The sequence below is a fragment of the Chiloscyllium plagiosum genome, chromosome 16, assembly GCF_004010195.1.
Source record: "Chiloscyllium plagiosum isolate BGI_BamShark_2017 chromosome 16, ASM401019v2, whole genome shotgun sequence".
In the NCBI taxonomy this organism is placed as follows: Eukaryota; Metazoa; Chordata; class Chondrichthyes; order Orectolobiformes; family Hemiscylliidae; genus Chiloscyllium; species Chiloscyllium plagiosum.
The window spans coordinates 59,567,761-59,592,128 of record NC_057725.1 but is presented as its reverse complement, the minus strand read 5'-3'; the positions used below and the strand labels follow the sequence as shown (position 1 = coordinate 59,592,128).

At 42.8% G+C, this 24,368-nt stretch overlaps 1 protein-coding gene across 4 annotated transcripts in view; it reads left to right on the top strand.

Annotated features, from left to right (window-relative positions):
• Window positions 1-18,530, top strand: part of chrm4a (cholinergic receptor, muscarinic 4a) — a 95,907-nt gene extending 77,377 nt beyond the window's left edge. For 2 of the 4 annotated variants that reach the window (XM_043706204.1, XM_043706205.1), the window contains exons 2-3: window positions 13,988-14,069; window positions 16,302-18,529. In XM_043706204.1, the coding sequence (XP_043562139.1) occupies window positions 14,066-14,069; window positions 16,302-17,767 (1,470 nt within the window). In that variant the 5' untranslated portion in view covers window positions 13,988-14,065 and the 3' untranslated portion in view covers window positions 17,768-18,529. Of the gene's footprint in view, window positions 1-13,987; window positions 14,070-16,301 lie in introns of all 4 variants that reach the window. The other 2 variants (XM_043706202.1, XM_043706206.1) reach the window with 2 other exon arrangements.
• Window positions 18,531-24,368: the final 5,838 nt, after the last annotated feature.

Sequence of the window (24,368 nt, the reverse complement as noted above, 5' to 3'; positions counted from 1 at the left end):
CTCTTCTAAGGATTCACTTGATCTATCCTGTCTGTACCTGACATATGCTTCCTTCTTTTTCTTAACTAAACCCTCAATTTCTTTAGTCATCCAACATTCCCTATACCTACCAGCCTTTCCTTTCACCCTGAAAGGAATAACTTTTCTCTGGATTCTTGTTATCTCATTTCTGAAGGCTTCCCATTTTCCAGCCGTCCCTTTACTTGCGAACATCTGCCTCCAATCAGCTTTTGAAAGTTCTTGCCTAATACCGTCAAAATTGGCCTTTCTCCAATTTAGAACTTCAACTTTTAGATCTGGTCTATCCTTTTCCATCACTATTTTAAAATGAATAGAATAATGGTCACTGGCCCCAAAGTGCTCCCCCACTGACATCTCAGTCACCTACCCTGCCTTATTTCCCAAGAGTAGGTCAAGTTTCTCAGTTCCACCCAAATAACTTCCCTGGATGTATTTCCAGGAATATCCTCCCTTAGCACAGCTGTAATGCTATCCCTTATCAAAAATGCCACTCCCCCTCCTCTTTTGCCTCCCTTTCTATCCTTCCTGTAGCATTCAGCTGGAACATTCAGCTGCCAGTCCTGCCCATCCCTGAGCCATGTTTCTGTAATTGCTATGATATCCCAGTCCCATGTTCCTAACCATGCCCTGTCAACTGCATCAACTCACACTTCACACACTCAACTTAAATAAGTGCCTCTTGCCAATCATTTATGCATCGTCACCAAATTTGGATACATAAGTAAACTTCGCAGGAGCAGTTGGGAGAGATCACACCTAAAGTGAGACACAGCCCAAGTGACATATATATATATATATATGATGTGGAGGTGCCTGTGTTGTTCTGGGGTGGACAAAGTCAGAAAGCACATGGCACCAGGTTATAGCCCACCAGGAGAAAGTGAGGTCTGCAGATGCTGGAGATCAGAGATGGAAATGTGTTGCTGGAAAAGCGCAGCAGGTCAAGGGCTAATGCCCGAAACGTCGATTCTCCTGTTCCCTATAGCCCAACAGGTTGTATTTGAGATCACCAGCTTTTGGAGCTGGTGTAGTGAAAGGGAAGCACATGGAACGCAGAGTTTATGGCCAGGAAGATCAATGGCAGAGAGTCAATAGGTCATACAAAGGGTGTGAGTGGAGTGTCGAATAATAAATCTCTGCAGGTGACCCAGTGTATTAGATCGTATGAGTATACATATGTAGTTCGGGGATTTTGGAGGCAACGTGGCAGAGAACAGGAGAAACTGAAGCCCGAGATCGAGAACCTAACACCAAATAAAGAGTGACTTCACAGGAAAAACATAATTTCATTGATCAGTAATAACTGCTAATTTGACCATGAATTACTTTCAGATTAAAGGTAACTAGGAGAAATATTTTACAGATTCAAAACTAAAACACCGGTAGCAAATTAAAACTAACAAATTAAGAACTAATTAAATAAAATCGAGATGCCGGGCTTAGGCAATGTATTGTAATTGCATGACGTGGGAGCTGGAGGACCCTACCATGGTTCATAGTGACCACATCTGTAGCAAGTGTCGGTTTCTTGAGGGAGTTGATGAGCTGGAGTTTGAGCTTTGACACACTGACACATCAGAGAGGGGGAGAGTTATCTGGATGTTGTATTTCATGAGGCAGTCACAACCCTTAGATTAACCACCTCAAATTGGGTCAGTGGTCAGGGACAGGGGGGTGTCACTATCAGCAAGTACTGAAGGAGCCTCAGCCTTTGTGCTTGTTTAACAGGCTTGAGATTCTTATTCCCTGTATGGACAAGAGCGGGGAGCATAGGGAGGAAGAGCAAATTAACTATAGCACTGTGATGCAGGAAGGAGAAGAAAAATATAATTATAATGGAGGATAGTATACTCAGTGGAATTCTCTGTGGCCAGGATTGAGAGTCCTAAAGGCCGTGTTGCCTGCCCGGTCCTGGCTTCAGGATACCTCACATTGGCTACAGAGGACATTGGCATGTGAGGGGAGAGGTCCAGTTGTTGTGGTCCCATGTGGTTACCAACACAAGAGGTAGCACGGGCAAAGAGGCTCTGCTGAGAGAATATGAGCAGCTAGAGGCTAAATTAGAAAGCAGAACCAAAACGTTCATCACCGCTGGATTATTACCTGAACCATAAGTAATAGGCACATGGTCAACATGATTCAAGAGATAAATACTCAAAGATCGGAATGGAAGAAATGAGCTCAAAGTGATGGAACATTGGCAGCAGTACTGGGGAAGGAGGGAGCTAATCTGATCGAATGGGCTCTACCCGAATCATGCCGAGACCAGAGTCCTGGTAGATCACATACCTAATATGTTAAACTAAATAATGACAAAGGCAAGGTTCAGTTGCACAGAAGGCAGGAGTGCAGATTAGTGACGAGTCTGATTGTCACCAGAAAATAAACAGAATGTATGAACATCATGTTGCACCAACGAATTGCAAATAGTTGGAAAATTAGATAATAGAACAAACTTAAAGGCTAGGTATCTGAATGCACGAAGCATTTGGAATAAAATTAATGAGTTAACAATGTAAATAAAGACAAATGGGTATGATTTGGTAGTGATTACTTCAGTATGCTTGTAGGAGACCAGGTTTGGGAACTGAATATCCAGGGACACTCAGTGTTTCAATAGGTTAGACAGGGAGGAGGAGGAAGTGGTATAGCTTTGCCAGTAATCGAAGAGATCAGTACTTTAATGAGAAATGATATCAGCACCAGAAATCAAAATATAGAATCAGTTTTTGTATAAATATTAAACAGCAAAGGAAAGAAATCCACGGTGGAAGCAATCTATTGGTCCCCAAATATTAGTCCCACAACGCAGCTCAGTATAAATCAGGAAATACTGAGGGTTTGTAAGAAAGGTGCAACAATAATCATGGGTGATTTAAAAATGCATATAGACTAGATTAATCAAAGGTTAGCCCTGAGGAAGAATTCATTGAATGTGTCAGAGATTGTTTCTTGGAACAATATGTTGTGCAGCCATCCAAGGAGCAGGTACTTTCAGATTTGTTACGATGTAATGAGGTGGAATTAATGAGTGATCTCATAGTAAATGACCCTCTAGGGAAGAGTGATCATAGCATGCTATAATTTCATATTCAGTTGGAGGGCAAGAAACTGGCGTCCCACATTATCACTCTGAAGTTAAAAAAAAATAATAAAAAAGGCATGAGGACATGACTGGCCCTTGTGAACTGGATGGGAAGATAAGAAGATCATAGAATGCAGGTTCATAGTTCCATGAAAGTAGAGTCACAGGTAGACAGGATAATGAAGAAGGTGTTTGGTATGCTTGCCTTTATTGGTCAGTGTGTTGAGTATAAGAGTTGGGAGGTCATGTTGCCACTGCACAGGACATTGGTTAGGCCACGTTTGGAATACTGCGTTCAATTCTGGTCTTCCTGCTATAGGAAGGATGTCATGAAACTTGCAAGGGTTCAGAAAAGATTTACCAGGATATTGCCCATGTTGGAAGGTTTGATCTACAGGGAGAAGTTGAATAGGCTGGAGCTATTTTCTCTAAAGTGTCAGAGACTGAGGGGTGACCTTATAAAAGTTTATAAAATCAAGAAGGGATAGATAAGTTGAATAGTCAAGATCTTTTCCCCAAGGTAGAGCAGTCCAATAGATTTAAGGTGAGAGGGGCAAGATATAAAAGGGACCTAAGGATTAACTTTTCCACTCAGAGGGTGATGTGTGTACGGAATGAGCTGCCAGAGAAAGTGGTGGAGGCTGGTACAATTACAGCATTTAAAAGGCATCTGGATGGGTATATGAATAAGAAGGGTTAATAGGGATATCAGTCTAATGCTGGCAACTCAGACTAGATTAATTTAGGTTATCTGGTCGACATGGACTGAAGGGTCTGTTTCTGTGCTGGACATTTCTTTGACTCTCAATGAGTGGATGATAGACTGCAAAAGCAATTTTCCCATCTGATACAATCAGATATTACAAGTATTAAATACATTTTCTGAACTAAATATAGTCAAAAACTTGAAAGAGATGAGAAAGCTTTCTGTTATACTGATGGGAAAAAACACAGTGACAGTAGTGAAGAGGAACAGATTGCACAAGTAGCTAATTGGGGCTGGCAACCAAGTGCACAAGAATAATTTAAGCAGAAAAATGACATTCTGCTCAAGGTATCGTTAGTCTGAAGTGCTTCACTAGCCAACCAGCAAGGTGCATATTGGCAGTTGCTCAGACTGACAGGAAACATGAGAGTGGGTAGGCAATATATTATCCAGTCTTAAAAGTGAAGTGGTTGCTAGAAGCTGGAAGACATCTGCTCAGTATCAAAAATGATGCCAGGTTGTAGTCATTCAGAGCATTTTTAATTTAGTGCTCAGCCCTTCCATTCTTGCCCAGATCCTGAGCTAATATGCAAACCTTGGGGAATTGGACCTGCTGGTGTACAGTGATAGCAAAGCTTTTTCTGTAAAGGTTTGGCCTGGAAGGTAACATCCTTTCATGTCTCTGCTTGCAGCAATCCCTTCCCTAAGGGAAATGCCAGCAGTGAAATTTGAAGCACCCAAAGAGCCAGAAATGATAACGTATTTGTCAGATGAGACCACCCATGTCAAGACAACTCTCACCTGGAATAGATTCAATAGATTGCTCTGTCCAGAATTTTTCTAATTTTTGTACCACTTGGAATTTCCCAGTAACTGATATCAATACAACCCTCAACACAGCAGTCTGTCTTATCCTATTGTTGACGGCAAAGGGACTGACTGCAGTTCCTTACAGTCAGAGAGAGACAACTTTGTCTTATCATTCCAGGTGAGATAAAAGAGTCAATGATAAAATGCTGCTTGCTCGACTCAACAAAGCTCATTCCTCAGCATTGCATCTTTCTCAGATGAGCATCAGACCGGGCAGTGAGGTCCCGACCTATGCATCATCATCATTTGTGAATTCACTCACTGTGTGCACCATTATCGCAAACTGCAGCATCAAGGTTCACTTGTCCCAAAATAATAATGGATTGAGAAAATATATTTGATCTCAAAGCACTTCGCATATTCAGATAAGGTAATGTTATGGTTCTGTTATTGGAAATGAACTGGTCTTGGCAGCTTGCAAATGTAAGCTTCATTTCAGTTATGACTGGAAAAAAAAAACTGGTATCGTAAAAGTGACCATGACTTCAGTTGGCAGGTAGTTCATTATATTCCTTCACGGGCGGAAATCTGCTGTCTTCCTGCCCTTAATAGGACAGTTATTGTGCTCCCAATGACTCTCATTTGCCCTCTCAAATGTATTAAAACGCAATAAAGAATACCACATTAGTGGATGCAGGTACAATTACAACATTTCAAAGATATTTGGATAGATACATGAAGAGGAAAAGTTTGGAGGGATAAGGGCCAAAAGCAGGCAGATGGGATTGGTTTAGTTTGGGATTATGTTCAGCATGGACCAACTGGACTGAAGGGTCTGTTTCTGTGCTGGATGACACTATGTCATTATCTGAGATGAATAAGCTTGCTATCATTTAATCTTGGGCATGATACCAATTGGTCTTCACATCAGATTAGAACATACCAAAGAGTCACGCCTTACCTTGTGACATTTTCATATCTACATTCCTGTCAATTTGCAAATGACTTGTTTGAATTTTCAGTCTCTAGCTAATAACAGACATTTTACAATCAGAAACTGAGGGCTTCTTGTGCACCTACCTCTGATCCAAAAGGCCTGGTTCAAGTCCCACCTGCTCCAAAGATGCATCATTACATCTCTCAACAGGTTGATTAAAAATAACTACAATTAGCAATTGTTTAACCACTAAAATTAAATGTTTTCTGCCATTTCCATGACCATTTCATGTGTCAACAGATTCTCCGGGACTGAACAATTCTGCTTCCCACAGTATTCCCACATGCTTCTAATAGCTGGCTAGAGTACCAGAGACAGCTTTACTCTCCAGGGAGAATGAGGAAAATAAACATTTGATGTTGGATTTTACTAAGTTCCGATTCAACAGTAAACAAAGCTTTTCAATGTTTCTATTCCAAGACAGGCTTTCTAATCAGCCTGATGTTCATTAGCTATAGTTTGCATTGCACTTACTGCTGACCGAATGTTATTCATTCATATCATTTTTATATGCAGAAGCAATATTTATAGGTATCATGATTTTGGATGGTTGAAATCTATCCAGTTGACTCCAATTATAAAATACTTTCACTGTTTGTGATTTTGCCATTTGCAAGGTTTCCCAGGAACTTGAGCTAAAGGGAGAGGCTGTGTAGGCTGAGGCCTTTTTTTCCCGCCTGGAGTGTCAGAGGCTGAGAGATGACTTTGTAGAAGTTCATAAAATCATGACGGACTTGAATAGAGTGAGTAGTCTTTTTCCCCAGGGTAGAGGAGTCCGAAACTGGAGGGCACAGGTTTAAGGTGAGAGGAAGAAGATTTAAAATGGATCTGAGGGGTACTGTTTTCACACAGAGGGTGATGCCAGATGAAGTGGTGGAGGCAGGTACAATAACAACATTTAAAAGACACCTGAATGGGTATATGAATAGGATAGAGGGATATGGGCCAAATGCAGGCCACTGGGACTGGGTCAAATTGGGATGTCTGGCTGATGAGTTGAACCTAAGGGTTTGTTTCCATGATATATGACTCTATGACTTTGTGGCTTTGCAAATGGCAGGATTTTATTGTATCCTGAATGTTCCTAAATCCGCCTCTTAACTACATCTTCCCAGCATGTTCTCCCATCCATTAATGACTATTTACATGAAAAAAATGTCTCTGCTATTTCTTGAGTTTATTTTTAATTTGTTTCAATTTATAACCTCGGATCTAATTATCCTTCCTTGTTTTACTGTAACATCTGGAACAAGAAATTTACTATGTTACAGGCGTGCTTCACTGCTCTTCTCAATCTATAAGACAATTAAAATCACCCATCATTTGTCAGTCATGCTATAACTATTTGATTTAGTTTAATATTCCCCTCACCTATAGTATTTATATCACTGTTTGCTATCTGACCTTTGCTTTTGTTTATATATATCTAAACAAGCTTACAGAGTTCTATTTAATCACCTTACTAATGTTGATACATACACCACTACCTCCTTTCAATGCTCTGTGCTTTTCTAAAACCTGTTAAATATTTAACTATTTTCAGTTGTACACAAGATTATTGATGTAGGGCTGCATTTTCCTAAGTGTTTCAAAATCCCGATGCCTCAGACCGATGGGGTCCCAAGCCAAGAAGTCCCAGCAGTGAAACTGACCTTTCGGAAAGCAGTCTCATACTTGGCTGCAATTGTGTTCGTCATTCAATTAAGTGGGTGGAATAGTAGTGCAGAAACAAACTAGGAACCAGCAGGAATGAAAGGGAATCCCCTGCACTCAATAAACACTGGCCACAATCTCACTATTGAGGGCTTTGATGTCCCAGTCCTCAGCCTGCCTCAGGGAGCCCACCTCCACGGAGTTGGCGATCTCCACACTTGGACATTTCACCACTGTCAACAACATTGGGCTCTCAAAAGGCTTAATTGGCTGGCTGCCTCTGTTGTGTGAGCACCTGATCAGTTGCCTGCCCCGCCACTCAGAAGCATCCCCAGCTGCCAGAATGTGTCAAGGCGGTATACCAATGCGGCTCCCCCAATATTTTTCAGCACCCCTCTACCTCCACTTTCCATTCAACCAATGCTGCCTCAGTATTTCTAGTATTCTCTTTATTTCAGCTATCTAGTGTGCATCATATTTTGTTTTGCTTCAGTATATCATGTATGTTGGGTATTGGACAGTTTTACAGCTCCCCCATGATTTTACCTTTGACCTTCAGTGTATGAAGGTTAGGGAATCTGGTTGATGAGGGAAGGGATAGTCTTTGATGAACAGTACTGTTAGGAAGTTAGTACAGAGGTTATAGGTATGGGAATGTGGTCAGCAAAGACTGTATGAATTGAGGAAGAAGAGAGGGCTTAAAATTTAATGGACAATGCATAAAGTGACAATGTATTAATACAGAAACAAGGAAGGTTTGGCCAAAAACTGACTTGTGTTCTTCAGCCTTCTTTATTTCAAATTGAACAGACATAGATTCATCAAACTATTCTGATAACTGGAGTTTGTCACCTCTGGAACCATCCGGATAAATGTTTTCTGCACCTTCTCCGATGCCATCAAATCCTTCATGAAGTATTTCATAAAGATTCAGCAACCCCTGCCTACTTCTATATTTCATGCCCTGAGTCCCATTTGCCTTATTAAGCACTCCTTCCCCTGATCTGTGCACATATACCTCTGGTTTCTCTGGTCTTGCATCTCCTTAGATTTGCCGTCTTTATTTTACGGTGTTCTCTCCTCATTTTTAGTACCAAGATGGATCACTCCATACTTCTCTGAACTATATTTCATTGGCCACACATTTGCTACCCATTCCACCAGCCTATGCCCCCTTGAAATCTATTAGTATTCTTCTCAGAATGCACAATATTTCCAAGTTTTATATCAACCGCAAACTTTGAAATTGTACCCTGACAATGGGCGTCTAGGACTGGAAAAGCAGTGACCTAATATTGACATCTGGGGTACCTCACTAGACCTAGCAGTCCAATAAACAATCATTCACCATTACCCTCTGTTTCTAGGCACTCAATCAACCTTGTATCCATGCTGGTACTGTCCATTTTAAACTCCATGGTCTTCAACTTTGCAGAAAATCCATTTTTTTGTGGCACGTAATCTGGAAGTCCACAGACACCACGTCAATTATAAAATGCTCATCTACCCTCATTGTTCAGCAAAAAAATACAATTCAAATTAGTTAAAAGCAATTTGCCTTTAATAAATTCTTGCCAGCTTTCCTAAGTTAATCTGCAGTTATCCAAATGATTTAATTTTGACCTGGATTGTCATTTCTAAACTTTTCCTATCATTGTGTTAAACTGATAGGTCTGCAGTTGTTGAGTTCATCCTTTTACACCCTTCCTTGAACACGGATATAATATTTGCAGCTCTCCAGTAATCTGCCACCATCACTGTTGAAGGTAGTTTGGAAGATTATAGGCAATATCTCCATAACTTCCTGTCGAAATGACGAGCTGGATGATAATACACTGAGCACAGCTTCCTTTATGACTTGCATGCAAGGAGAGTCAACCAGCAGGGTCACAGAGCCCTGGCGTGGTGAGTCTGTCTTTCAGCGATCACGATCACACTTTTATGCACGATTTGGCGCTTTTCTTATTGACTAATCACATCTCAATTCCAAGCCTTAGCAACATTTATTCCCTTAATAAGTCATCTGCCTTAAGCTGATGTAACACCGGTTGAGTGTGTTTTGAACTTTCTGTTTTCTCGCTCAACAGGAACCAGGTGTGGTTTGCACTGAACTGTGTACATGCTTCACTGCGCACTCTTCTGTCCCCCTTTGATTCCTTCCATACTCTACCCTTTTGTCCTTTCATGACAACCTTAGAGTTCAATCTGACCCAGTCTTTGGAATTCTACATCCTTATCCTCCGGTACTATCACCTGCTGGACCATAGCGCTGGCCATAGTTTGTTTCACACAATTGGTGCAAAAGGGTTCTGATGCACCCTGTCACCCCAATGCACCACTGAGTGATTGAGCTTCGCCAGTGCCCCAGGGTGGCTTGGAGCCAACTCACTGGGCCCCCCAGGGGGCTGCTTTAGCGACTGGTCAACCTTCCAAATTTAGCCGGAATATGAATGGCGAGATCAGATATGTCCTCAGATTTGCCTGGTATGTCGGTACAACAGCCCTTATGTATTATAATGCATGCACGCCCTTCCTTAGCTAAGATAAGATCAAGGGTCTTTCAATTCTGCAGGGTTACAGTCTTAATTGCAGCTAACTCAGTGTGGATCTCCTGTATGTCCCTACTTGTCTGCTGGAGTGCTCAAACTATTCCGTTAGCAATCTGCTGTAGGAGACTAATCATTCCCATGGATTCTCCGGACAACCAGTATATACCATTGTGTTGGTACATGAAGGACATGAACTGATCCCATCCTGTCAGAGCCCTTTTCCACTAATGTCGCTGGAATTCTGTGAATCTTATTTTTACAGCTGTCTGGTCCTTGAGTGCAGTGTGGCTGTGGGATCATGTAACCCAAGTAGCAACATCCCCGCCATTCAGAAGGTCATCTGAAACTGAGGGGAGCCTCTGAGTTCTGTTGGAGTGGGGTTTACACAGAACCGGAAGCAATCACAGGAGCAATCACCTTTCAGGGTGCACCCCCTCCCGTTTTCCCTCCGTGTGCCAATGTCAAAGTAAAAAAGCAGATTTCTTTCTGACTCGGATTCACTGGGATACCCTGGGATACACGTCAAACACCCAGCATCCCAGGGGACCTGTGAACAAACCCAGTAGCTGTTTCCCTTATGAGCTTTTGCACTGAACCAGGCCAGTTGCCACCAGGTGCTCCAAGGGATTCTTACACGTTCATAAAAAAACTGATCTGGCCCAGAGCTTGGCCTGGATCAACCTGGCACTATAATAACAAACAGCAATCTCCCCAGCATTTTTAACAATGATAGGAGGAGGTGATAACCTAGTGGCATTATCACTGGACTGTTAATCCAGAGAGCCAGGTAATTTTCTGGGGACCCCAACACGTCAGATGATAGATTTTGAATTTAATAAAAAAATCTGGAATTACGAATCTAGTGATGAGCATGGATCCATTGTCAACTGGTGGAAAAACCCAGCTGGTTCACTTATGTGACAGGTCCTCATGGCTTATCCTGTGTTAAGCCATGAGCAGCATGGGTGTTTTCATTAAAGACTAATGTCCTTTAGGGAAGGAAATCTGCCATCCTTACCAGGTCTGGTCCACATGTGACTCCAGACCCACAGCAATAAGGTTGGCTCTTAACTGCCCTCTGGGCAATTAGGGATAGGCAATAAATGCTGGCCTAGCCAGTGACGCCTTCATCCCATGAATGAATAAAGAAATACAATGGTTAAGTATTCACAGTATAACAGTCTTTAGACATTCTTTGCCGTCTTCATCCCTTCTGGGGTCAGGGTCGGTGCTGGCTTGACATGCGATGCCTGGATCCACGTGAGCTTCCTTTTTATTTTCACCGCTGTGTGGGTGTCACCAATAGCACTTGGAATGGCCCTTCCTACCTGGGTTCCAAACAGTTCTTTCGGTGGAATGATTTCATAAACACAGTCTCCTGGCTGGTATATGTGGCAGCTTTCCTTAGTGGCTTCCCTTTGAGCTTCAACTACCTGTGAATGGCAGGCTTTAAGAGACTTAGTTAAGGCCATACAAAGTTCAATGGGATTTCATCCATACTGTGGATGTCCATTTGTTTATGCACAAGGTTGGGGCTGCAAAGCAGGCTTGACACTGGGAGTTTTCCCTGCATTAATTGTTTGACACACTGTACATCTAGCACTTATTCTCTTTCAGCTATGGGTGTGAAGCCTGGCACATGCCAGGATTGCTGTATAATACTATTCATCCCTTCTTTGCCCACATGTGTAAAGTGGTGACACAGGTGGGCAAGCTATGGTAACCAGGCAGAGGGTGCAACCACGCGGCTGTAGTGGGAGACCCATAAGCTGTCTGTCCTTTGGAGACATCCTGCAACCTGCCAGGCCAATTTGTTCTGCAGAGTGCTGGATTCTGTTTGAGAGGTGATAATGTCCGCAAGGGAAGGGGCGGAACTATCAGGGGTAGCGAGGGAAACACATTGTTGTACCACAGTCCCAGACTGTCCTGCGGCTGCAGCCTTGGCCCCAAGACCAGCGTGAGAGTTTCCTAAGGATACATCATCAGAGGGATTAAAGTGAGCAGTCCTTTACCTGGGACTGTCACCCCCATAACTGCTTCTGCGACTGATGCAAAAGGAGAAAGGGATTGGAGACACTAAACAACGCAACATTCTCCTGCGACTTGTTCCGACACTCTCTCGGGACCAAAGGATATGCTGGCTGGAACTATAACAAAGTCCCATTCTCCCTCTCCCCCTACCCCAACCTCATCACTATCTAGAGGCTTCTATGGAGTGGTCTAGCTCTATCAGCGACAAGGATCCAATCAGGTCTTTCCTTATATTTGTGCTGTTGGAGCTATAATTATTGCTGGCAATATTACAGGTTACTCAAGATTCCATTCAGGCTCTTAGCTTCCCTTCCTATCAAGACCGCACAGAAGATTTGTTTCATACGTGGTTGCAAACCAATTTACAATAGTAGTGACAAGGACGGGCATCCCCGTGTATCCCTTATATACCCGAATATTGTTGAAAAACCAAGCGAGGTCCCTACACCTAATCCGTCACACCCTCATCAGGTTTCTGCATAGTCCCATGAATTCTGTCTTAATCAACATTCCTTGGATAGCTTCGCCTAATGTCTTTATCAGCATTCTACCTACTTCCACAACTTCTCTAGTTCTCCGTACAGACTTGTCTTTGTTCCTATTAGATTTGGTCAACTAAAAATGGAAACCTTACCACCAGATTCCCTTATTTTTCCTTTGTTTTCAGAATATTTGCCAAACATTCTATGCGATCGCAATTGAATGGGGGAAATGGCTTTTCAGTCTTCTGCGTCCATTTCACCCATATGTTGACAAAGTTTATGGAATTGGGCCTGTAATGGACATACATATATGCCAAAGGTGCTCCCATCTGAGAGTCTGCCTCATGAGAGACGTCGCTCAGCATTTTGTTGACAACTGACACATAACACACATATACACAGGCACAACTACACTATCATACAAACTGAGCGTCCTTTATTTCATATTTCACAGTCTACTGAGTTCCCCAATATTGTAGACACAGTTTACCAAATTGCCCAATCATACAACCCTTTTTTCTTCCCAGATCATTGTCAGCTGGTCTCCCTGACTCCCTTCACTTTTCCTGTAGGCGGGCTTGAAGACACTTTCTCTATTCTCAAAATATTCCAGCATCTGGATGTACATTCACTATACAGACATACAATCCTGTACTCCTGTCACTCCCGATCGGCCTACCTCATACTCAGGCATAGGTTTCTCACTGGTAAACAGACCAAAGGGATAAAGTCACTACCTTATGTATACCATGGTTGGTTCGTTTACTGATGAGGTGCGTTAAACAGACCTGTGCTTCAAGTCGGAGGGTTAGCTATCTCGGTGGGACCTCCAAGAATTGGCAAAATGACCAACTGGATGATAGAACACTGAGCACAGCTTCCTTTATGGCTTGCATCAAGGACCGTCAGCCAGCAGGGTCACAGAGCCCTGGCGTGGTGAGTCTGTCTTTTGGCAGTTACAATCATGCTTCTATGTACAAATTGGTGCTCTTCCTATTGACCAATCTCATCTCAATTTCAAGCCTTAACAACATTTTTTCTCTTAACAGGTCTTAAGCTCTTGCAACATCAGTTGAGTGTGGTTTACAACTCCCTATTTTCTCACTTAACTGGAATCAGGCACAGTTGGCACTGACTTTGTATGTGCTTAGCTGTGCACTTTTCTGTTTCCCCTTTGATCCCTTCCACATTCCTCCCTCACGTGTCTTGGTATTGTTGATATAATCCATCTGGTCCTAGCGACTTAACAACCTAAGTACAACTAGCCTTTTTGGCATCTCTTTATCAATTTTTATCCCAACTAGAACCTCAGCTAACCCTTCATTCAGAACAGCTTTGGCAGCACCATCCTCCTTCATAAAGGCAGAGTACTCATTTAGTCCCAGCAACACACTTCGCATCCACGCTTAAATCCCCTTCTTGGTCCCAAATCGATCTTGCTTTGCCATTTGCCATCTATTTTTGATAAAGGGAAACAATTAATGTTGGTTGTCAGTCTCTTTCCCCACTTTGTCTTTGCTGCCCTTGTTTCTGTTTTCGCCATCACACTCACCAGGTCCAAACCCAACCTATATCTCAGTTGTGTTATTCATCTGATTTCTGCTATAGGCATATTTTTTTCCATTTCATCTCCCTCTCTATTTTGTTCTCCAGCAAGCTCTGGCTTTGCTTACGCCACGTTTCTGTATTGGACTGCCACTGGGAGACTGCCTCTATCAAGTTGGATTTGTAATGGGTGAGTCATGCCAAATGGGATCAAATTGACTTGTTTGAGAAAGTAGCTAAATAGTAAGCTGAGGAATGTCTCTGGGTGCTGTTTAGGTGGACCTCCAGATGATGTTTGCTAAACCTGCATCCTGCAAGCTAAAGTAAAAACTAATCAAGTTAACGGGAAATTATTGGTCTGTACAGGATATTGGTTAGGTGGTGGAAAAGAGAGGGTAGAGTCAATGAATATATTCATGATCTGGATGCGAATGGTGTCCCACTGGATTTTTACTGGGAGCTTAACTATTCATCATGGTTATTAATGACTTTGAAATGACAGGAGTCATATATCAAAGTTTGCCAATGACATAGAGATTTGTGGTATATTAAATCATGTAGACAGCAGAATAACATTACAAAGAGAAATTGATAGATTAAGAGGATGGGCAAAGTTGTGACAGACAGATTTCAACAGATTAAAATGTGAGGTCATCCATTAAGGTTTAAAACAGGACGCCTAAATGTATTTTCTAATTGTTGAAAAGCTAGAAACAGTCACGCTTCCACGAGATTGAGGGGTTCTTGTACGCAGATTAGAAAAATGGAATCATGTTGAGGTTGTACAGAAGTTTTGGTGAGTCCTCCTCTGGAGTACTGTGTGCAGTTCTGGTTGCCCTGACAGAGGAAGGATATTATTAAACTGGAGAGAATTCAGAAAGGATTTACCAGGATGTTGCTGGAAATGGAGGGTTTGAGTTATATAAATAGACTGGAAAGACTATTGGAGCTTAGGAGGTTGAGGGGTGACCTGATTGAGGTTTATAAAATCATGAGGGGCACAGAGAAGGTGGGGGGGGTTCCAAACTAGAGGGCATATTTTTAAGGTGAGAGGAGAAAGATTTAAAAAGGATATGAGAGGCTGTTTTTTTTTACACAGAGCGTGATTTGTGTATGGAATGAACTGACAAGAGAAAGTGATGGATGCAGGTACAGTTACAACATCTAAAAGACATTTGGATAAGTTCATGAATAGGAATGGTTTGGAGGGATATGGGCCAAGTGCAGGCAAGTGAGACTAATTTAGCTTGGAAATATGGTGTGGACTATTGGACCGAAGGGTCTGTTTCCATGCTGTATGACTCTATGACTCCATAACTGTACAGAAGTAATCGAATCAGCAAATGGAATGTTAGTTTTTACAACAGTTGGTTAGAATAAAAAGAGAGGAAATTTGCTACAGCTATCCACAACCATGGCTAGATTACACACAGTGTACAGTGCACAGTCTGCATATTAACAGTAGAAAGTAAATAGAAATCGTAGTAGCTGCCATCGACTCAGAGGACCAGAGTGCTACTCTCTCTTGAGAGACAGATGACTGATGGTGGTGGCAGTTTAACCTGAGGACCACTGCACCTCAGGTGACCACCAAGATTGAGAAGACCAGACCTCTATAGTGGTGTTAGCCAGAAGTGCAAATTAAACCTGAATTGTTGACACTACACTGCACTGTCCAGCCAACTGAGCTAACCAATCCCAAGCAGAAACAGTAATCGCGAAATGAGTGCAGCAGGAATTGATCAGAATGTTTCTGGTAATGATTAAATTAAAAGACCACAGATCACATAAACAAGTGGTATGGAAGTTTAGGAAACAAGGTAATAGATGTTGTTAAAGGTATTTGACAGGTTAAACAGAAAGAAGCTTTTCTGCTGCTAAGCTCTGGATACAAAAAAATTCGGAGCCAGACTATTCAGGAGTGAAGCTCGGAAATGCTTCTTCACATAATAGTGATAAAATTGTGGAAGCCTCTCCCAGCAAAAGCAGCAGATGCTAACTCAAATCATAGTTTTAATTCTGAAATTAATAGACTTTTAATGACATAGGGTATTAAAGAATATAGAGCCATGGTGTATGGATAGAGTAATGATTCAAATCAGTAATGATTCCATTGAAGGACAGAACAGGCTCAAAAGGTTAAATAACCTATCCCTGTTCCTATATGCTTCATGAAACCTCTTCCTTTAACATTTATTATGTGTCAGAGTACAAAGTGAGAACATCCACAGCACATATTTAGAATGTTAATTGATATTTTGCAGTGACATTTGATTTCTACACACAACTGTAGCATCCTTAAGAAAAGGGAAGAATGGATGAGAAACTGGAAGACCTAGTAGTAGAGAAACCACTCTCAGGTTAAGCAGGGAAAAGAAGTGGGCATTCACCATTCTCATGATGCTTTTGTTGTGTGTTTCAGGTTCTATGTATAACACGTTTGTTCAAACCTTTCTGCTGAAAATGGAGAATGTAACATTTGAGAAAGCTGGAGCCAACAATTCAAACTTAACTGTTGAAGTGACAACGACCAGCCCTTACAAGACTGTTGAGATTGTCTTCATTGCTGTTGTGACTGGATCCCTTAGCTTGGTCACAGTGGTGGGTAACATATTGGTCATGCTATCCATCAAAGTTAATCGCCAATTGCAGACTGTTAACAACTACTTCCTATTCAGCTTGGCATGTGCCGATTTGATCATTGGAGTCTTTTCCATGAACTTGTATACTGTCTACATTATTAAAGGCTACTGGCCTCTGGGACCTGTTGTCTGTGACTTGTGGCTAGCTTTGGACTACGTTGTGAGCAATGCTTCTGTAATGAACCTTCTGATTATCAGTTTTGATCGATACTTCTGTGTTACAAAGCCACTGACATATCCGGCTCGAAGGACCACCAAATTGGCTGGGCTGATGATCGCGGCAGCTTGGATACTCTCCTTCATCTTGTGGGCTCCAGCCATCCTTTTTTGGCAATTCATTGTTGGTGAGCGTAAGGTGAAAAAAGGACAATGCTACATTCAATTTTTCTCCAACCCTGTTGTGACCTTTGGCACAGCCATCGCAGCATTCTACCTTCCAGTTGTCATCATGACTGTTTTGTACATCCAAGTCTCCTTTGCCAGCAGGAGTAGAATGAAAAGTCATAGGACAGACAGTCAGAAGGAGAATACTTCTCGATCTTCCAATTTCTTCAAGAGTCACTTCAGCAAACAACAGAATAACAACTCTCCCAAGCCAGCAACGGACTCCTCCAGTGACACTGTGAGGAATGGAAAGGTAGAGGAAAAGCCCTCCACAAAACAGGTGTCTCTGAGCCATCGTGAGGAGAAGGAGACCTCCAATGAGTCCAGTTCAGCCAGCACTGTCCTACCCAACCTCAAAGAGAAAGGCACCAGTGACGTCATACAGCATGCACAAGTCCCAAAGCTGTCCAAAATGCAGAGCTCCAAATGGTCAAGGATCAAGATCGTCACCAGGCAGACTGGCAATGAATGTGTCACTGCCATCGAGATCATGCCTGGAAATGCAACCAACAACACAGCTGCCAACAAGCCCGGCATTGTCGCCAGGAAATTCGCTAACATTGCAAGGAGCCAAGTGCGAAAGAGACGCCAGGTGGCTGCCAGGGAGAAAAAGGTTACGCGGACAATCTTTGCAATCCTCCTGGCGTTTATATTCACCTGGACTCCTTACAATGTCATGGTTCTCATCAGCACCTTCTGTGATGACTGTGTCCCTGAGACTGTTTGGGTCATTGGGTACTGGCTGTGCTACATCAACAGCACTGTCAACCCAGCATGTTATGCCCTCTGCAACATTACCTTTAAGAAGACTTTCAAACACTTGCTATTGTGCAAATACAAGAACATTGGCAATGCAAGATAAAGTGAATGCCAGGATCTGGTCTGCAATGTGTGCCGCTGCAGACTTAAAGATGTAAATCTTCTAAAGTGGTATTTCCGGAGATACCAGACTTACACTGTGCTTGTATTTTCAGTATAAAATTCTGTTTCCCTTCCTGAAGTAAAGCATGTACATACCATATAAGCAAAGAGATGACAGTGTGAAAAAAGTCATAACACATCTTAATATTGTGCAGGTGCTAGTGGTAGACCAAGTCAGAAATGTGCTTTTCCTTGTATCCAGCTTCAGCTCAGCAACTCCAATTGTGTCAGGATACAGAAGCTTGATATGTTGAGAAATTTACTAAACTACTGTTACAAAACTTTAAATAAAAGTATAAGATATCTAGACAGCTGTGACATGACCGAGTGAATGCTGTGACTGGCATTTAATGGTTGATATCAAAAATCCCAGGAATGGTTTTTTGACATCACCTACACTCCCACATTAAGTTACAGCCCTTCCCTCACCATTAGTCATTTAAACAGTGTAATGTGATCTTGGCAAAGTGAACAAGCCCATGTGAAAGCTTATGTGTACCGACAGGGGCTGGTGAGTAGATACAATGAGGCTATCACTGCCAAATGTTACAGAAAGGTAGAATATCAGTACGATATGACCTTTATTTATAATGGAATTATTTAAAAATAAAGCAGATATGGTCAGGGCATATAATAAAAATGAACTTCTTGTAATCTTTCCAATAATGCTACAGCTGGTGTAACTTTTACCCTTTAATATTATTTACAATATAAACATTTAAAACATTCACACGTGCTGGAGTGTGCTTTGTGACTGACTGATGGACCCAGTTTGTTCACGTTCTCTATTCCCATTTTCCTTACTACAATCAGACCATTAACGTCCAGAAGGTGGACAGTATTTGGGAGAAGTTAGCCTCCTATCACAAGGTGTTCTTTCGAGAATGGCAGATTCGCATGGATTGGGTAGCAGGCATTGTAATCCTGGACTTCAGAGATCTGGATCCTTCACAGTTGGTAACACCAACTAATGCAAATGAATAATTTCAGGGAAAGGTTGGAGAGGAATAGGTTGTCAAGATAAAGAACAAATATTTGAGCACAAACTAGGAGGTTGATATTTAAGGTGGTGGAGTCCCAAATGCCAATGCGGCTCAGCGAGATAAAGAAAAATGGATTGATCTGAATGGGGTAACCTCGGGGCAGCCCAAATCCAGATGAAACAAGCAGCAGGTGATGGCCAGTTATTCAGAGGAGAGTTAGAATCAGTGAGAGGTGATAAACAGATAGACAAGAGGAGCAAATGAAGGTGATGCTGTACAGATGAGGAGAATGAGGGATTAGAAACTCATCACTGGCCAAAGTCAAATTCCAAGGTTGCAGACGGCAGCCTCAGTGTGAAATTAGAGTTGGGGAGGCGTGTAAAAATGTTGGTAAGAATATGGTGTTTGTGGCAAGTGCCTAAAGGCAATGGTTTTGGTCTTACCAATAATTAAGTGAGCTCATCTGAGATTGTAGGTTGAACAAATGGATTATGCAGCTTCAGAGGTAGTGGCCATTATAGACAGGCATTTTAAACATAATGGGGAAACTGGCCTAATGTCTACAGATGATATCATCAAAGAACACAGGTCAGTGAAGAAGAGGGAGGACTCATGAGTAGATCACCGGGGGACTCTGGCATTAACTGCATTGTGGCAGGAAGTGATGGCATTGCTGGAGATGCTCTGTTTGTGACTGGATGGGTCAGACTGGAAAAAAGTGAACTGAACAATGCAAGGGGGTGGTTTGGCGCAAGTCACAAGGAAGTCTTAAAATGTCAACACTTTACTAGAAATGGGGTCAAAGAGACATGGACAAGATGAGTTTAGATGGAATGGGGAACCTGGTAGAGAAACTCCAAAAGGTGTCATTTCAGGTTAGTTTAGGGGCACCATGGTGGCTCAGTGGTTAGCACTGCTGCCTCACAGTGCCAGGGATTGGGTTCGATTCCAGCCTCAGGCAACTGTCCTTGTGGAGTTTGCACATTTTTCCTGCGTCTGTGTGGGTTTTCTCCACGTGCTCCGGTTTCCTCCCACAGTCCAAAGATCTACAGGTTAGGTGGAGTGGTCATGTTAATTGCCCATCATGTTAGGTGCATTAGTCAGGGGAAATGTAGAGGAAATAAGGGAATGGGTTAGGGTGGGCTACTCTTCGGATGGTTGATGTGGACTTGCTGGGCTGAAGGGCCTGTTTTCACACTGTAAGGACTCTAAGTATTTAAGGTTGAAGTAGGGGGGATTGTTAGACAGGGTTTCGGGGGTGATTTGAATGAAGTGGGGTAGGTACCAGCAAAGGTAGTTGGAGAGATAACCTCCATCCTAGTTGCAAACAAAACGGTGAGCTCTTCACATTTGTTGGAGGCAATCGCGCGAGAAGATGAAGGAAGTAGGGTTTAAGAACACTGCAGATAGTGAAAAAAATAAACTAGGGTTACCTTTGTGCTCCTGAATCAACCAGTCAATATTTCCAGTGGGGGAATCCAGATGCTTCAGCGAGATTAAGGAAAATGGATTAACCATTTCAACAAGTGGTTAATCAGAGGAGTAATGAGGTCTAACAGTACTTGGTGTAATTCAGATAAGTCAATGACTGCTTAAATCAGATGTGAACTCAATCAGTCTAAATCTATTGCTGTAGCATCTGACATAGAGGAGGTACCAATTGGTCAGCTCTGTAGAGGCTAACTATAAGTCTGCTGCAGTCCCAATGGATAACAATGAGGTTAAATCATGTCAGCAAGGGTCCAAATGTTCACACAATACACATGGTAAAAGTAGCAACTATGTACTGCACTTTCATATTGAAATAAGTACACTTCCAATTTCCATCTACTTTACCCTCTCTGCTGAGCAGCCGACACTATACTGCTGAAAATTCTCACAAGGTACAAGATAGTTTGCGTTCACTTCCTTCCCTTGTATGTGTTCTTCAGCTCACAGCTGATCATTTCGAGGAACACTGACAGAATGTGACAGGTAATTGTTTGTTTATCACAACTATTATGACCTTTACTACAGAATACTTTCTCAGACCAGAGTTGGATGCAATTAAGCAGACAATGTTCAAACTTGCTTCTTAATGAGTAGCCCATAGCCAAAGTTGCGGTCCCACAGCCTCTGGTCACTCAACCCATCCAAGGAAAAAGCACGAGAACACAGAGAAAGAGGATGGGACGTATTTGTCAAACTAGGCAACAGCCTTACAGAAATGAGAAATGTGATTATTTCAATGTTTCTGATATCCATTGCAATGGGCAGACAACGAGAAGGATATTAATGGAGGAATATGAAAAGGATTATTTAAATATGCTTTACATTTCATGGCTTGTTCGCCACAAAATGTTTTGGATTTTTTGTGTCCTTACACAAATCTATCTTATTTGCTCAGTCTTTTAATGCTTTTTATGGACTGACTGAGGAAATTTTTTGTGGGATGTGATTTACGTCGGCTCGTTTGGGCCCTTAATTATCTTTCTGTGAATGGCATATCTGTTGGTTCCCCTTACCACCAGAGCTGTTTGTCCTCCACAACTCCCTTCCTGTGAATGCGAGGACCCTCTGACCTGTTTCACAGTCGATAGAGCCAAGGGTGCCCAGCCATAGCAAGTGCAGAATTGGTCTTGCACTTATTAAACTTATCCTGATGGCAGCTAGGTAGCTTAACACTGGGAAGCCTCAATCTGCCAAACTACATCACATTGCCTGATTGGCACATTGGCACATTGGCACATTGGCACCAGCCCAATGCTCTTGTAATTGCCCCTTTGCCACAGACCCACGCGTGCTCCACCAGTTGTTGACTCAAAATCAATTCCAATCACTCTTGGCATGGGGATAACTGCATTCTCAGCATCTGATCCCAGTAACTCCAACAATATTACCCTTGTGTGCCAAGGTTAGCCATTGTAGTTAAAGTGTCCGCTACACACCTAACTTTTCCATTCAGGTGAGCCTGTCCAAGGGCAGTGAGAGGTTTTAGCTGAACACTCCACCTCACATTCAAATGATAACCCCACGGTAACAAACCTCACTCCAATATTGACAACTCTGCCTCACCTATCCTTACATCAATTGTTTTTGAAAAGCTAACTAATTCTTGACCATTTCTAATTGCCCTTGTGGCGATGAGCTGCCTTTTTGTGGTATAGGGTCAAGGTTTGAGTAGTGCTGAAAGAGCACAGCAGGTCAGGCAGCATCTGAGGAGCAGGAAAATCGACGTTTCGGGCAAAAGCCCTATACCCCCACCCCCAACAACATTATGAGGGGATGGACTTCCAAGATTTTTCCCAGGGTTTACATCTCAGAAATGGGGCACATGGCTCAAATTCCATGTGGGCTCTCACACGCCATACTTCATCGAACCCTATCAACATAAGCTTTTATTACTCTCTGTCCAACGTATATCGAACTTGTGTCTAAATCCATCAGTATCGTCCACAGCGATTGTCCCAGGTGGTAGAAAGCTCCATATTCTCAGCATTTCTTTGGTGAAGAGTTTTCTCCTGAATTCCTTCTGGGATTAGTGACTAGGTTACATCGATGGGCCTTAATTTGTTGCTGCACCTTAGCAAATAGAAACATCGGACTGAATCTTGCATGTTTGTGGCTGAATCCCAGTAGTGTTGAGTTTTTTTGGGACGATTTGTCAGGCCGAGAGAGCTCACTCACCTCCCTTACCCCTATGGTGTTTCTTGTGTCTGATTTCCAGCCCGACTTTCCTCCCGTCCTGCCTGCAACAACTTGTCACCCAAGCCAAATGTGTTAACCAGATGTGCACTATTAGTCTGGAGATGTCTCTCCAACTGCTGACACTTGCACCAGGCATGGCTGACTGAGGGGAAATCTCTTTGCGAGCAGGGACCTGGATTTCCTGCTGGATAGGGTGCTGCTAATGCAGGACTTCCTCCTCCACCCCCTCCCAGGGTCTTAGCAGAGGGGTCCACTGCACTAGATCATGCCAGCCTGTTCCATTTGCATTAAAGTTGCCATTTGCATTAAAACAACCTCAACCCTCTGAAGGTGGTCTGTGTCTTTCTCCTTTCTGCCAGGGTAAACTCCATCACCTTCTCGCCAATACCTCCTACTCTCTCTGCTACTTCACCCACCTCCCACCAAGGCAGGTGCTTTTCCACTCTAATTGTCCCTTGCAATATCTCCCCACACTCACTGACATCCAACCAATCCCCAATGTCACTGACCCTGCATTCCCCATTGTAACAGCTGTGGGACCTTCAGCTCCATTAATACCATGAGGAAAGCAGCCCCCTGGTAGTCAAGAGGGGGTAGTGTGCTGCCTGTTATTTGACTTCTCATCCCTTATTTGGAGAGGACCCTGAATATAAGGGCAAAGCAAAATAGCAGTAGTGGCTGATGGGCAAGCCCCAAAAAGGCAAGGTGATGCAGGTAAGCTTTCAGGTAAATATTGAGTGCTATGAGAGCCAGCAAACAGCATGGAGACACAAACAGAAATTGATAGAGAAACTCAACAGATCTGGTAACGTCTTGCAAAGAGGAAAAACAGAGTTAACACTTTGAGTCTGGTGACCCTTCATTGTAACTCAAGAGCATGGAGATGCAGCCTGGTCCAGTACACGACCTAGGTGCCTATTCTGAAGTGCACCAGCGTTACAGCAACCGTTGCAGCCTGAGGTGCAGCATTGCAGTGTTGGGAGGGCCATCTGGGGACCCTGCAGCCTTTAGGACCCAAATTGAGGTCAATAATCTAAGGGCTGAACACCTCCTATAATGTCCTTTACCCAGCTTCACACCTTGTCATGATGTGGCTACTGTGTTGTCATGATTGGATGACAATCTCAGTGTAAATGGAGATGTGCCATGAGGGACGTTGGATGCAGGGTGTTTGTACCTGGTGTCCAGGATGAGATCAGTTTGGTGCTTAGTTTGCAACATAGATATCATTCAGAGCAAGCAGTGAACTGAATAGGCCAGATTCTTGCCATTCCATTGTCAAATTTTCCTGACATCAAGCTTTTTTGATGAGTTTGGGGTGATGGGAGGATGAATATTAATCGGGGAGATTTTGCAGTTAAGAAGGTATTTAACAACCAACAATCACTGTCAATTTTTGATTTTCTTGCTCCTCGGATGCTGCCTGACCTGCTGTGCTTTCCCATCACCACTCTGATCTAATCGCTGTCAATTGACAACTCCCCACTGCCTAGCGAGAATCTCTCCACACCACTTATGAAAATCACTAAAGATGGGGCGGGTTGCTGCCAGTGTCAAGATGAGTGACGCTGCACTTGTCATCTGATTCTGCTACACATCTTGCCAGATCATTCAAACCCCACAACATTCAGCCCATCTTCTCCAAGACTCTCCTACCAAACACCTTCACATTGTTAAACAACTCTGACAGGTGACCTCGGTTATATTTGTGTGTGCTTTCGTTTTGATACCAAATGATCCAATCTCAGGTTGGAGGGACCTGCAGTGAGGATAAGGCTGAACAATCAAGAGACGGGGGCAATTCTAAATTGCAATGAGTGCAAACCATTGGCAGATTGGGAATAAGAAGCATAATAATATCAAGAACATTTG